Below are 15,552 nucleotides of genomic sequence, written 5' to 3' on the forward strand. Positions count from 1 at the left end.
ACTGACATTTAGACAAATAATGGTGGATGAGAAGCTTGATATGAGCTGGCAACGTGCGCTGGCAGCCCAGAAAGCAGCGTCCTTGGCTGCATCAAAAGAAGTGTGGCCAGCAGGGTGAGGGAGGTGATTCTGTCCCTTTACTCTGCTTTCCTGAGACCCCACCTGGAGTACTGTGTCCAGGAGTCCTCAACACGGGAAGGACATGGACCTCTTGGAACGGGCCTACAGGAGAGAGGGGAAATGTGGTGATAGGATGAGCAGTAATGGTTTTAAATTGAAAGAGGGGAGATTTAGATTAGATACCAGAAAGAAATTCTTTACTGTGAGGTTGGTGAGGTGCTGGAACAGGTTAGTCAGAGGAGTTGTGGATGCCCCATCTCTGGAGGTGTTCGAGGCCAGGCTGGATGGGGCTTTGAGCAAGTGGGTCTAGCAGGAGATGTCCCTGCTCATGGCAGGGGGGTTGGAACTCAATGATATTTAAGGACCCTTCCAACTCTATGGTTCTATGATTCTATGAAATACTTCTTTAAAACTGCCAGTGATTACTAGTCTGTTACAGTGCTTGATTAAATTAATAGTTAAAAAAAATTCTCATTATTTATTCTAAATCTTGCCAAGTACTACTTGTTCTCTCCTGGATGCAGAAAATGATTTAAACCATCCTTCTTTACGCTTGCATTGTATTGAAAGATTTGTTTTACACTTTCGGAAAACCAGTGAAGTGAACCTAGTCTTCAGCTTTTCTTCACAGGTTGTATTTAAAGCTATTTCACAAAACGCTATTGATTACTCTTTGAGGATCATTTTTTCAATTACATGCATATCCTACTTTACAGTAGTTTCTAGACAGTAACTCTGCAATCCATATCTAGGGAAAATAATAGGCATCTTGAGAATGTGAAGTTATATCAAGTCATGTCCAGCTACAGATCCAGCTACAGTAGATCATTAGCACTGTGAAGGAAGAGTTTCTGAGGTATGCATGGTGGTTCTTACCATTAGACTACCTATATAGACTCTTACAGTAGTATTGGCTAAGTACTTGTTCTGGCATCTTTACAGTATACGTGAGCATATTTGGTCTATAATAACCTACATTCTTTTCCATTTTAAAGCATATGATGTTTGACCTTTTCATGTGCTCTTCAACCCACGTTTTCAGTGAGTTACCAGAGATCTTGCCAAGTTGTGTGGTACCTAGTACCCTAGGGTACATTTAATCAGCTTACTGATGGTAATAAATCAGATTTCAGAAAGCTGGAGGTTATTCACAATTTTATAAACAATTTTGGATTAACGTACTGAAGGGTTTAGTGAAATCATGTTGTGACGTTACATATGTGTAGAGCACAAGTGGCTGCTGCCTTACTGGTGTGAGGAGGGTGTAAAATAATCACTAAAATAGATCTGAAAGCAGTGGAAAATGGAGGAAACACAGTTAGAGGATACCGTGGTTTAGCAGAGGTGCAATGCCAACTCCAAGAACTGCACTTGGAGCTATTTTCATATGGTTTCAAGCTGTTTCTCTTTTCCATTCCTTAAGGTGTGTGACACCTGCAGCTAACTTCTGCACCATGTGCTAAGAATGTAAAGAAACTGGACTGGTGGCTGCTTATTGCACAGATGTATTTTTTTGCTTTACTTTTAAACAAGGGAAACCAGAATTTGCAAGTACTTCCAGAATAAGGATTAAAAAAACAAAACCAAATAAATGGCATGACAATTGAAAATTATTTGCAGTATCCTACCTTAGGAAAAAAAAAGGGAAAGAATATTAGGAAGCATATAGCATATTTCTTATTATATTTTAAACATTTCATGTTCTCACAAAGTATTTTCAATGGTGTAAATTTTGTTTAATGTGTGAGCTCTTTGTTTTATGTCTATCTCCTCCATAAGTCATTTATTTGAACCACATAGTTCAAAACTATGACCTGAGCCAATTTTACACGTTTGAAGGACTGAAGGTACAGAAATAAGTGGTTTATCTTAGTTGAAATCCACATAAGTAAAGAGTTAAAAATGTCCTTGGGGAGCTTAGGGAAATTTTAAAGACATAAATCCATCTTCTTTTTAAGCTGCGTGCCCCATTAGGGTTTTACTGTTGATTGTTACTAGAGATACAGGTAATTTTTCTTCCTTCATTCTGTATTGGTTTAGTCTGTAAGTCATAATGCAGCAACCCTGATCTTTCTTGCAGTTTTGGCTTTCCCTGCTTTTCTTCTGGGAATTAACCAGGACCGCCTAAAGGAAAAACTGACCAGCAGACAGATGGACAGCAAGTGGGGAGGCAAATCTGAGTCCATTAATGTAACACTAAATGTGGAACAAGCCTGCTACACCAGGGATGCACTGGCCAAGGCCCTTCATTCCCGTGTTTTCGATTACTTGGTGGACGTAAGTTGGATTTGCTTCATTCTGTTGAAGTATCAAAACAAGTGCAAGTACACTAGGGGTGTTCCTTGCAGCACTTTGCTTGGCCATCGTTTCTTTTACCCAATATGTTTCTTTGCCTAAACCTTAGCAGCAGGGCTGAGCAGTGCAGTGGGAACACGCCCACAGGTGTCAAATACAAGGTACTGATGATATGACAAATGCTACACTTCCTTTGAAGCAAATGCGCTGGGCTTTCAGCACTGTATTGACTCAGTCTCCTGCCACAACTGTCCCATATGATTTTCTGACATATCCTTCCTGCCAGTGTCTACTTCTCTGAGTCTTGCTTTCCCCAACGCAGTTGAGCCTTTTCAGATGAGCAATATAAGTTGGTTATGGTCCCCTGCTCTTTTACCCCACTCTCCTGCAAAGAACCCCTTCAGAATCCTGATGTTGTGGCATTTGAGCAAATGGTCAAATTCCATTCTCCATGCTGAAGTATGCTTTGTTTGAACAAGACCCTGGGCTGAACTGGTGGGGTAGAAGCCTTACCTTTGGCCGCAGATGCTGGCTAGATGAAGGAGAAGTCTCCTCTGTGGTGGCACTGCGAGTGTCTCAGTCTCCCTCATCATGACAGCTCTGTAATTCCCACTGTGTGCCTGCACTGACGCTGCAAAATAGGGGAGTACAGAAATAGGTGAAAACATTCATGGTACCATCTGCAAAATGCATCAAATATCAGACTTAAAGCTGTTCTTTTTTTTGTTGGCTCATTTTCTTTAAGTGACCAAGTTAAGCAAAAGGGGAAAGATTTTTACAAACAGTAGAAACAAAGGCTCGCTAACCTGGAAAACAGGATACTATTATTTTCTTAGCCATTAATAACACTTTATTAAAAAGTAAAATACCCTATTACATATCTTTGTATTCCATTCAAATGTGTTCTTATTGAAAAAACCCATTGCTTTTATATAAATATTTAAAGATATGAGTGTATATATAAAAACGACACTTTGTTTTACATTTTGTTTCTGTTTTATCAGTCTATTAATAAAGCTATGGAGAAGGATCATGAAGAATATAACATTGGTGTCCTTGATATTTATGGCTTTGAAATATTCCAGGTAAGGCAATGCAATACTTAGGGTTTTAACTGATCTGACCTGGGAGAGTATTTTTGTTATTTAGAGGGGAAAAAATCCAAATCAGGAAAAAACCCAAACCCTGTGGCCAGAATAAAAGCCAAAAAAACCTAACCCAGCTTCCTGGACATTGAGTTCTCACTGGTAATGTCTCACTTAATAAACACAAAGTATTGAAGAAACTTCAAAGAAACTAGGTCATTGATCTTAAAAGAAAGATCTGAGATTACACAGAATGTCTATAAAGTCAGCAACCTATCCATCACTGACAGTGTTTCTTTGAAGCTTATTGCCAGCATAAGAAATAAGAATTATTGTATATAAAGCATGAGACTAATTTTTAAATTGTTTCCTTTTCTATAGAAAAATGGTTTTGAACAGTTCTGCATCAACTTCGTTAATGAAAAACTACAGCAGATTTTTATTGAACTGACACTGAAGGCAGAACAGGTAATCAGACATTATTTTTGAATTCATAAATGAGCTATTGCTTTTTCAATTAGTGGAAAAATTGAGATTTCATCATCTGCTAACAATAAAATTTGCCTTGTTAAGCCAGACAAAAAAAGACCCCTTTGTTGTTGGCTAATCCTGAAACTGTAAACCACATCAGCTCCAGACATTATTCTCTAACACAGTGGTACAGAAGCGAGCCCGTCATCCGGTGCTAACGCCGTCCTGTGACTGCCCAGCCTCGCTGCGTGCTCTGACTCATTGACAGAAATGGAAAACTGCAGCTTGGTCCATCCCTCTGCTTTCCTTGGACCTGACACACAGTTAAATGGGAATGCTTTCCTTAATATCCTCCACACCCTTTTTATATATGAATGAAATAGGTTACTGAGACACTGGAAGTGTTTGCGGTTCTTTGCTCACAGTCTGACAGGGAAATCTGGCTCTGTGTGAGGGTGAGCCTCGGCTCGGGAGGGCAGGCAGGACGCTGAGACAGGAGCATTGTGTGGGGAGTGAGCTCAGGCCTGGCACCGGCCTTAGCACACTGCTTTCAAGAATGCACATACACAATTGCCTTTGTGTAAAAGCAACTGATCATTGCAGTGGAGCACACAAACGGCCTGCTAAGTATTGAGCTGAACTCATATCTATGCAGCTGAGTGGGTCAATTTAATCAAATTTTAGTATGAATTTTTTCCCCTGTCAGTCTGTAGATGTCTTTATGGTTACAGTAATTGCGTATGAAATAAAAAGTAGATCTGTGTCTCCATTTCATGGGCATTTCTAAATGTGCTGTTTTGAAGGGGTCTGATCCTTGATACGCCTGTCACGATCTTAATTTTTAAAATAGATTAGGATAGGGGTGCTTAGGTGCACTCTCAAGATACTGTGAAAGTCACTTTGTTACTATTTGTAAAGTGCTTTGACAATAGATGTACTGAGGAAATAATCCTGCTTTTCTCAGTCACTGCTCAAGGGCTATGAATGACAAAAGAATGTGTGAGGAGAACAGAGAAGGATTCCAATTCATCTCTTGGGTAGCCAGAGATCATTAGGGGCATTTCTCCCACCTCCCCCCAGTCACACATTTGACAAGTCATTCTGAACACCAGTAGTGCTGAGCTTGTCTATATGTGGTCTCTCTTTTTACTTAACAGGAAGAATACGTGCAAGAAGGAATTAGATGGACACCAATAGATTACTTTAACAATAAAATAGTGTGTGACCTTATAGAGAACAAAGTGGTAAGTATTTAGAACAAACAGATGGAAAAACAACAAGATTTTTCTTTACAATATTTGGGCAACTGCTTTGCTGTCAAGAACATTCATAGGAAAAATGTGAATACTGTTGTTCAGTTACTGAGTCATACTAAGCCTATATATAAATCTTATATAAGGTGTCTTATAAGAGCTTTAAGATATGGCATTTAAGATATATGTTATCTAAGATATCAACCAAAAAGAGAACCATACAATCACATGATTGATATATGACTAAAAAAATAGTGATGCAAATTAAAATTTTGTCCACCTGACATGAACTTCATGACATATCCTACTGTATATCAGATAAGCTTCTCTATGTCCCTGGAAGATGTATTTCAGTTTGGGGAAGCTAACAATACCAGCTTCCTTTGAGGTACTGTCACAAATTCAGCAGAAAAACGTGAAGAGGAAGTATTAGGAAGTGTTGTAGATAAATTTTGTGCCTTTTCTCCACCAAATGTTCTACAGTTTAAAGTCTTTATGTTCTGATTTGGGATGACAAATGTTGAGGTGTCCTTTAAGACAGAAGTAGATTGTTCTTCAGCTAGTTCTTTGTCCTTGTGTAAGCCAGGTGATTTTAACAGTAGTTGAAGTACTATACTGACTTGCACTCAAACACACATCAGATTTTGTCCCTGTGCTATTTTTATCAGAGTAACTGGGAAGAGGATAGGATTTCTGTCACGGTCTTAGGTATTTAGCTCTAAGTTTGTCAAACTACAGCGTGTGAGTTTAAATACTACCTCAGACACAGGTTTATTTTTTGGTAGAATTCCAAAAAAGATTGCTTTGTGAAGGAATTAAAAACTAAAAAAAAAAACAACTGTGGGCATTTGGGGTTTTTGATGGGGTTTTGGGCGTTTTTTTTGTTGTTTTTAAATAGCAATCATTGTTTTCCCCATCATTTCTCACTGTCATTATCATGACACAAAGTGGCATCTCTCCTAAACTATTAGCATGCTTGTGGACAAATTAATTTCTATTGTGAACACTCTACTGACTGGGGGGGAATTCCTCCTGCTGTCACTTTGCTTTAATGTTTTTGTAGCAAACAGTTTTCTGTTTGGGGGGAAAAACTGGTATCATAATATTTATCTTTTTCCTCGCTTCTTTTGCTGTTTTTGTTATTCTTCTCCAATGCATTAGAATCCCCCAGGGATTATGAGCATTTTGGATGATGTGTGTGCCACCATGCATGCAGTGGGAGAAGGAGCTGACCAAACACTGCTTCAAAAACTCCAGATGCAGATTGGGACTCATGAACATTTCAACAGCTGGAACCAGGGATTTATCATTCATCATTATGCTGGAAAGGTAATGTGGAAAATCATCACTGAATTCTGTGTAATGTATTTATAAAGAAAAAGAACAGTAATGAGAGGAAGGGGGAAACCCTATAGAGGGCTGTTTTCATTTTAAATTTTTTGATGGGGTTTTGGGCGGTTTTTTTGTTGTTTTTAAATAGCAATCATTGTTTTCCCCATCATTTCTCACTGTCATTATCATGACACAAAGTGGCATCTCTCCTAAACTATTAGCATGCTTGTGGACAAATTAATTTCTATTGTGAACACTCTACTGACTGGGGGGGAATTCCTCCTGCTGTCACTTTGCTTTAATGTTTTTGTAGCAAACAGTTTTCTGTTTGGGGGGAAAAACTGGTATCATAATATTTATCTTTTTCCTCGCTTCTTTTGCTGTTTTTGTTATTCTTCTCCAATGCATTAGAATCCCCCAGGGATTATGAGCATTTTGGATGATGTGTGTGCCACCATGCATGCAGTGGGAGAAGGAGCTGACCAAACACTGCTTCAAAAACTCCAGATGCAGATTGGGACTCATGAACATTTCAACAGCTGGAACCAGGGATTTATCATTCATCATTATGCTGGAAAGGTAATGTGGAAAATCATCACTGAATTCTGTGTAATGTATTTATAAAGAAAAAGAACAGTAATGAGAGGAAGGGGGAAACCCTATAGAGGGCTGTTTTCATTTTAAATAGCCAGATTATCTCAGGAGACAGTGTCCTCCTTTCACAATGTAAGCATCTTAGAACAAATATGCCCTAACGTGTGTCCCTTAGGAGAGTTGCACCTGGGCCTTGCTGCTATCAAACATAATAACCGGAACTTAATATTAAGTGTAATAAATAAGTGTCCCTGGTCTTTTATCTTAATTGTTGGTTATGGTAGCAGTACATTTAGAGAATTCAGATATAGCAATGATCCTTAGGTGATGATATAGCAATAAAGTTGGGAATATAATGTACAGTTTTGTCTTCTTTGGGTGTTTTTCTCAGACTATTTGTGGTTTCCTGCAATTTTAGTTAATAACAGTAAATGCTTACCATGCAAAAAATTTTCTTCAATAAAACTCAGTATTAAATTCACTTGTGTTGTATTCCATTCACTAGCTCCAACAGTCTTTTTCACTCAGTTTAAATATAGGGATGAAATTCCTTTATGTTCATTGTGGAAGAAATAACTAATAACATATGCAAGGATTTAGTGATCATTGTAGTATCTTTAAGTTATATCAAACTAACGAAAAAGTTCAGAACAGCTACTGATGAGGACAGAATTTAAATTTTCTTTAATTATTGGGTTCTCAACTTACCACAAACAATCAATTTCCACCTTGGCCCAGGTATCTTATGATATGGATGGATTCTGCGAGAGAAATCGGGATGTTCTTTTCATGGACTTGATTGAACTCATGCAGAGCAGTGATTTGTACGTAAGCAAAACTTGCTTAAAGCTAGGAATAACGTGTTAGTTCAGATGGATGCAGAGGGCCTGACTTCTTACTTCGCAGCTTGTGAACTCATTTGTATAAAATTGGAAATAAAACATCACTGCAGTAGAACAGTATCACTTGCCTTATATTGACCTTCATTTTCTGCAAATCTGAATTAGTAAGGTACTGCAGTGTCAGAATCTATAATGACAGCCACTTGTTTTGGCCTCAAACAAGGCCATTGGTGATTTGACATTCTCTCAGAACAGGCACTGTTTTAACATATAAAGTTACATTACTTTGTTATGTATTTTAATTAATTGATGCTTACCTTTTACAAAGTGTGGGTTTGTTTGAGTCTAGAAGTCTGGTATCGTGTCTTCCAAGGCTCACTAAAATAGCAAGAGATGTCTATGAGGAATGAAGCTCATGGAAAATACTAATCTTAAAATAGATTTGATATAACTCCAGATTAATAGAAATAGCTATTTATATTCTGCTCAACTATCAACTTTTACAGCATATTCTTTGACATTCCTGTATAAAATTGTCTTTCTATGCCAACACTGTTTTATTAATTCTTTCCTAGGCCTTTTATAAAGGCTCTATTTCCTGAAAATCTTCAGGTGGACAAGAAAGGCCGTCCTACCACTGCGGGCAGTAAAATCAAAGTATGTCTGTTTTTCCTGTGTTAGATGGGCATATATGGGTGGGTGTTTGTCTATAGATACCTAAATGCATTTTTAAAAGTAGTCTTTCCTGTTTTTTACTGGAAAGATAGACATCAAGAGTATCTTGATTGCAAAGTGATGCATTGTTTCAGCTGTTAGAATCCTGTTTTGCCCAGCATCAGTGTCCATTAAACATTTTGTTCAGCTGCATTCTACAGCAGGGAAGTTTCCAAACGAGCAATTGATGGTAGCAATAATAGTACTTGCATGTGCATAATGAATGAGCTCCTTCACTCAGCCACTTGATGTCCTACAATTAACTACAGATAACTGATCTCTTTATACTGCAGAAATGCAGTGGGGCCTGATCCAGTGCCCACTGAAGTCAACAGAAGTCTTTCTACTGACCGTAATGTGTGTTGAATAAGGCAGCAAGTGTTCCAAGGCGAGCATCTTTTTGGAGAGACTGGCTGTAAATATGCACTTAGATTGCACACTTGCAGACTTTGGAAATCAGTATCAACCTCCTTCCTTATATTTCACCCTGACAGTCCTGAGTTCACCTTGTCGCTCCATATTTTTATATAATTTAAATATATTACATAGCTGGAGATAATGGTGCCTTCTACTTACTGATAATTTTTTCATGAGGTGTGTGTTATTCCAAGACACGTTGATTATTCGGGGAAAAAAACCTAAGTCAACTGTATCATCAGCAGATCATTGACAATTTTTAGAATTCTCTCATAGGATTTACCCTGCTCATCTCAGGTCCTATTGTCTTGCCTCAACTTTACAGAAACAAGCAAATGACCTTGTTGGCACACTGATGAAGTGTACACCCCATTACATCCGCTGCATCAAACCAAATGAAACAAAGAAGTCTCGAGACTGGGAGGAGAGCAGGTATGGATAAGCAGAGTGTGTGATGAGAAACAGTGGGAAAAAAAAAGCCACAAAAACCCCTATTTTGTAATCATACAGCCTACAGACAAACAACTAGGAACTCTAAAACCTTCAGAAACGAAATCTGGCATGACCTCTCCTAAGCTTTGAAGATAAGCTGTGGTCACTTGGTCTAAATCAGCAGTTAGTCTGTGCGGTTCTTAGTTTTTCTCACATCAGTCATGAATAATCATCGTTTGCATAACAGTAGCCCATCAGTGTACTGAAGACTCAGTTTTCCATGTAGAATTTCAAATGCATTATACATCAGTTCCAGCTTTTGTTTTATGCTTTTAAAATGGCTTCTATTAGGTAGCTAAAAAGCCAGGGGCGTGTCTGTATCTGCTTTTATTATCAAATTTACCAAAAAATCTCTATAGCCAAGAACACAGAAGGTTCTTTTTTAACTACTTGACTTTTAAGTTGCATTAGCCAGCTCTTTAAAGAGAAGTCACTAGAATATCATACCGGGTGGTTATATAGACATTAAATGGATGTCTAAATCGTAACTTTGGTTTATCACATCTGATTTAAGGCATCTTTGACTATATCATGCTTCATAGCATCTTTGTATTATCTGAAAAAAGATACTCTTTTTTTCACTGAGGTAGGTGATCAGTATGGTATATATACTATGTGAGGTCCTAATATAGGTAATGTTTATTACTATATACCAAATACTTTTGGTACAGATACAAGTGCTGATAAAGCAAGTGATTATTTTTATCACAGTGAAACAACTGGCAAAGTCTGATAAAAAGCATTCTTGACCATATCAACACACACCAGAATTCACTTCCTGCCATTTGGCATGCAGACTAGCACAATTGCATGCAGATGCAGAGCACTTAGAGAAGCCACAACTGGGGCTGCTCTTGAAAGTGTCATTTAGGTCTTGGCAGTAAATGTAGACCCTCTTTCTCTAGCTTTTCCACCCCTGAAAATGCTGCTGTGCAGCACTTAATTTTCCACTGACACTGGGGACCAAAGGAAGAAAGTGATCCTGGAAAAAGTATGTCTAAAACTTTTAACGATAAGTTGAGGGGTTTTTAAAATCAATCATTTACATATTGGAAAACAGGCCTATTATTGTGAAAGGTGTTGCTAGGAAACCAGTGAAACAAACAAACAAAAACCTAGTCCTGAGAAAAAGCCAGCTTTCAAGAACCCCTTTTGGAGCAAAAATGGGCAAGATTTCTTCTTTTCTCATAATGAGGATGATACTTGGCATATGCAGCAACTATTGATAACAAACGAAATACAAAAGATTGTCTGCTATCAAACTCAGACGCAAATGGAAGTAGTTCTCATAATGGTAATCCTCATCCCTGTTTAAAAATCCTAACATCATCTCCTATTTCAAACTGTGATTTCCCATAAATTATATTGGGACTTCACATAGGGTATACATGCAGTAGCAGTTAGTGACATATCTGAGGAAGAGGAATTTATACACGTGACAACTCAAACTTAACTTTAATTACGTTGTTTCATCATTTTACCGTAAGGAAGTTCTGTGTTGAGGGGAATACAAAACAACTGAGCTTATGTGATATTTTGTGGACTGTTGGTTTAGGATTTTTTTGTTTTCTTCTGTGATCACATAATGCTGTATTATATTTCTGCTGCCATAGTCAATGTGATGGGAGTAGTGTATCTAATCTGCTTATTAGTAGCATGTTACTAGACAGTGAAAATGTTACTGAAAAAGGAAAAAAACCCTTCACAAAGCCTGTCTTTTTGCTCACAGAAGCCATGTCACTCCAGCTTTGTACTGCTGTTGAATAATTCCAGAATATTTAGCACTTACACATGGACCTGGTGTAATATCTAAACCTTGTATAATACCTTAGTTATTCCAAAAATTGGGGTGTTCTTGAAATGTGTTTTTGTTCACGTCCTGGCACAGCCACTTGGACTTGTATTCAAAATTGCTGCATTAGCTGAATTCCCAGACCCTGACCTGCTTGAGGTTGATGTCTGGAGGGAGAGTTTCAGTGTGCCTTTTCTCAGAAAGAAAAGGAAAAACAGAAAAATGTCTCAGATTCTCTGTTGCTGGACACTAATACTGGCAGGACAGTAAGAAAATGGGAGTAATACTGTTGCTCCAGTGCATTATTCCAGATGTGAACAGGAGGGAAAGCTATAAACAGGAAAATGTATTTTTGTCTACCAACTTTCTACTGTACCAGAATTCTTGGAGTGGGTACAAAATACACTTTATTCCTTGAACATAGCAAGATTAAAGTGTGCAATATTCTTTATTATAGGTTAAAAAAGCAGTATCGCTCATCATTTAGTTAAATACCTCTCGTATGTGTTCTTTAAAAAGAAGTAGTAACTGAAAAGCTTTTGCCATTTGTAGCATGGGATTTCAAAAGTTTTTTCCCTTTATACTATGAGTCATGTGAAAAGAATGTCTCAACCAAAAAAGGGAAGAAAAAAAATATCAATGGGCAATAGACTTTATATTTAAATTCTACATTTCAAAATAGCTAGAGAAATAACATTGAATTGACCAAGAGTTTTTCAGGATTTGAAAAATCAAAGAATTAGTAAGCAAACTAAAATTAAATCGCTCCTTGCATGCTCACTTTTTTGATTATATATAAACAACTGCTCATTTATACACTGTTTGTTAAACTTGCAGGATTAAAATCTTAATTCTTAACATTTCTGACTGAAAGCCAAAACTTCTATAATCTGCCATAAAAAAGGACAGCAAAAGAAACCCCTGAATACCATGTTTTAGAGTTAAAAACTGACATTGCCTCTTCCAACCACATGACTTAGATGAGGAAATTAAGGAAATACAAAGGAAAACTGCAAGAGTCATGCATTTTTAAGTAAGCTAGCTGAAATTCTTCAAATCTTCAAGCATTAGTAGTAGAGTAGCAGGATATGTAAGAAGGAACATAAAATCCTGGACCACAGCTCCAGAAAGAAGAAAAGGTGCCAAAGGGAAGGTTTCTTCTTTTGCAGTTTTTCTGCTTTGAGATTCATGGGGACATATTTGTTCCCTGTTTAGGACCTAAGTGAACATGTTTTGCACGAGGGACATGTAATGGTGTTGGGATAATGGTGTTTCAGGTCACACCTTCAACAGAGTCTCCCCACAGCCATTAACACTTTCTGGGGGACTGGTAACAGGTTTTGTTTATAATTAAAGGATGCCATGAACAAGCTTACCCGTTACGCCTCAGCCAGTCTTCTGCCTATCCTCAAATCCTTCCTTTGCAGCATGGGAAAATTAGGAGGAATCCTAGTTTTTCATGAATATACTGGCCTGGCTTCCTTCTTGCTGGTTCTTTTTGTAATTAAAGTGTGGCATCTGGAGCTTTCTCCAGCCATCAGGTTTGGTCCTTTTTCCAGAACAACCAAAAAAGAGCTACTGTGTGTTATTGTTGATGTTTGAGCTATGTAAAACATAGGTGGAACCTACAATAAAAAACCATAAACTAATTTCCCACTCCATTGGATACCAGCTATGTAGTTGTTTAGGTAATAGTTACTTAGTCTTTTATGGATAATAATGCTAGTTAAGAAATTTATATATAACTTAGTTAGAAGATGGGAAGTTAAACTCAGAAAAAAATGCCAAGGTAAACTTGCTACATATATTTCAGTACTGTAGTCTACCTGCCTTGAATATTTTTCCTACCATGCAGCGTGCATGCCAAGGTGCAAAAATAGATTCATATACCTGCCCATGAGTTTTAGAAGTCAATAGTCTTTAAACATGATATGGACTTTTAAGGATACTTCAATCCACAAATATGCTGAAATAAAATGGATTTAAATCTTGCATTGTTTTTGTCCACAGGGTAAAACATCAAGTGGAATACTTAGGTCTGAAAGAAAACATTCGAGTAAGAAGAGCCGGCTATGCCTACAGGAGGGTTTTCAAGAAGTTTTTGCAGAGGTAGGGTAATACTAATTTTGAAGTACACAGCATGGTTGTTTACATAATGAGGAGGAAAACAGGAAGTTGCAAGTTCTGAAAGCTTCTCATTTGTTATCTACCCTTTCCTTTTTCCCATTTACCTTGCTCTTGATCTAGGTTACACAGATATTTGAAAGCATCTGAAAGTCTGGCTTTGGGTCTTTGAAAGTCTTTTCATTTTTCTGTAAACTTACCTAAGACCTCAGTTCTTTTTGTAGTGCTACGAGGGAGTTCCTCAAAGAGTTGCGGGAACCCAGAGTTACACACTGCAGAGTCTGTCTAGCAACTAGCCTTTCTTTAAAATGTTACTGCTCTAGCTCTCCCAAGGACAGAAGACAGGTGAAGAAATACATGCCTGCCATTCAAGTGTAAAGAGCAACCTTAGCTTAAATTGCTCCTTATATCCTTCCATGGCTGTTCGAACAGCTGGGAATGGTTACAACTCAAACCACTGCAGCTGCTCACTGAATGAAAGCAAGTCAGAGCTCTGTATCCTTTTTTTCAGTGTCTTAGGACCAGCTGCTAAGATGATTAACTACCTCCACTAGCTAATGAAATCCTCTAAAATAAGAGCAATTTCAAAATTTATACAACATTCAGCTTCTGGGTTTTTAGAAAATTGAGACATACAGCTAATAAATGCCCAAACTGGGGCGTTACATTACAAATCAGCTTTTGTTGAAAGTCTTTGTGTTACATTGAGAATAGAAACCAAAACACCCAAGCAGTTGTTGCAAGGAATGGAGTGTAATTAATCAGACAGCACAGAACAGAGCCACTGATAATACTTCATGATAACGCAGAGAACGTTCTAATCATCTAGTACTAGGCAGACCTAATATATCTTAAAGTACGGACTCCATTTTCATTATGGAATGATGGTAAATCCCTTTTTCTTCACAAACTTCAAGCCCAGATGTAAACGTGATGAATATGCTTCTGGTTGCGTTACTTAACCCAGACTTACTGAGACAGACTAACAGATCAGTAAGGTGTATTAAATCCAGCCTCCACAGTTGTTGAACAGGGATTGTGAGGGCTGTGCAGGTCTAGAAATCTGTGCAAGAGATCTGCAGGAAAGCTGCGTGGTACATCTGGAAGGCAAATAGATTTCTGTGTTTCACCTTATATGTAGAGATCCACAGGCAACTGAAAACATTCTTTATGGAATTCATCCATTTGTTTCAAATCAGTCTTGTTAAGTTTAACATTTTGTTGTGAGTAAAACTCTTCCTGCAACCTTTCCATCCACAGTTCCCTAGCATCCAGAACAAGCTCTGTTCTGACACCCTGAGTCAGTGTGAGTAGAAGTGGGCTGAGGCATGGGATGGACAGGAAATGCATGCTTGTACACTTGTTTTCATTGGGAGTTCCTTGGCAGCTCCGCATAAGTGGAGATTTCTGGGCTGAATAGACTTTTATGTACAAAATTTACATTTGCATGCAAAAAGCCAGTCACTGAAAAGGCCTGTGTGTTTCAAAGCATAACCAATCTGAGAGCTGAACTCCACACTCCCATATTTAGACATAGGACCCAACTGCTTACTGAGAATTTATAATAGATAATTTTGGGGGGGCAGTCATGATCTGAAATTGTTTCAGAAGCATTTTAAGAACACAGTACTTGTGCCAAAACCCTCTGTAAGACCAAATTACACAAGCCTGAAAAACCTAGAGACATGACCAGTTTGATGGGAAGCTTGGACAAGTACATTAGAGTGGAAGAGCTGCATCTAAACAGCAGTGAACAGTGATATAAAACTGTCACGTTACAAAATTGTGAAATGCTTAATCGATGCATGTTATAAAATAATGTGTTTCTTCTGCCCGGTAGTCTTGTCACACCAGTAAAATGTATGAAGTTAATTTGAGTTTATGAAAAAGGAGAATTTCAAATGTGTTCTTATTTTGTACCCAAGAGTTTTTAGGTATCTTAAAAGGTCTTAAGTAATGTTTTTCCCTATACCCTCATTTACAGCTCAGATGTAGGAAAGAATTTGTAACATGCTGAAATG

The 15,552-nt window shown here is 37.9% G+C and overlaps 1 protein-coding gene across 1 annotated transcript in view; it reads left to right on the top strand.

Moving 5' to 3' along the window:
• The window catches only part of MYO1E (myosin IE), a 60,145-nt gene that overhangs the window by 20,233 nt on the left and 24,360 nt on the right, over positions 1–15,552 (top strand). The window contains exons 10-18 of the mRNA XM_014944300.1: positions 2,201–2,397; positions 3,420–3,500; positions 3,882–3,968; positions 5,129–5,215; positions 6,386–6,553; positions 7,889–7,974; positions 8,568–8,649; positions 9,449–9,555; positions 13,418–13,516. Of these exons, the coding sequence (XP_014799786.1) occupies positions 2,201–2,397; positions 3,420–3,500; positions 3,882–3,968; positions 5,129–5,215; positions 6,386–6,553; positions 7,889–7,974; positions 8,568–8,649; positions 9,449–9,555; positions 13,418–13,516 (994 nt within the window). The remainder of the gene's footprint in view (positions 1–2,200; positions 2,398–3,419; positions 3,501–3,881; positions 3,969–5,128; positions 5,216–6,385; positions 6,554–7,888; positions 7,975–8,567; positions 8,650–9,448; positions 9,556–13,417; positions 13,517–15,552) is intronic.

The sequence above is a fragment of the Calidris pugnax genome, unplaced genomic scaffold (genome assembly GCF_001431845.1).
Source record: "Calidris pugnax isolate Ruff unplaced genomic scaffold, ASM143184v1 scaffold70, whole genome shotgun sequence".
NCBI classification, from domain to species: Eukaryota; Metazoa; Chordata; class Aves; order Charadriiformes; family Scolopacidae; genus Calidris; species Calidris pugnax.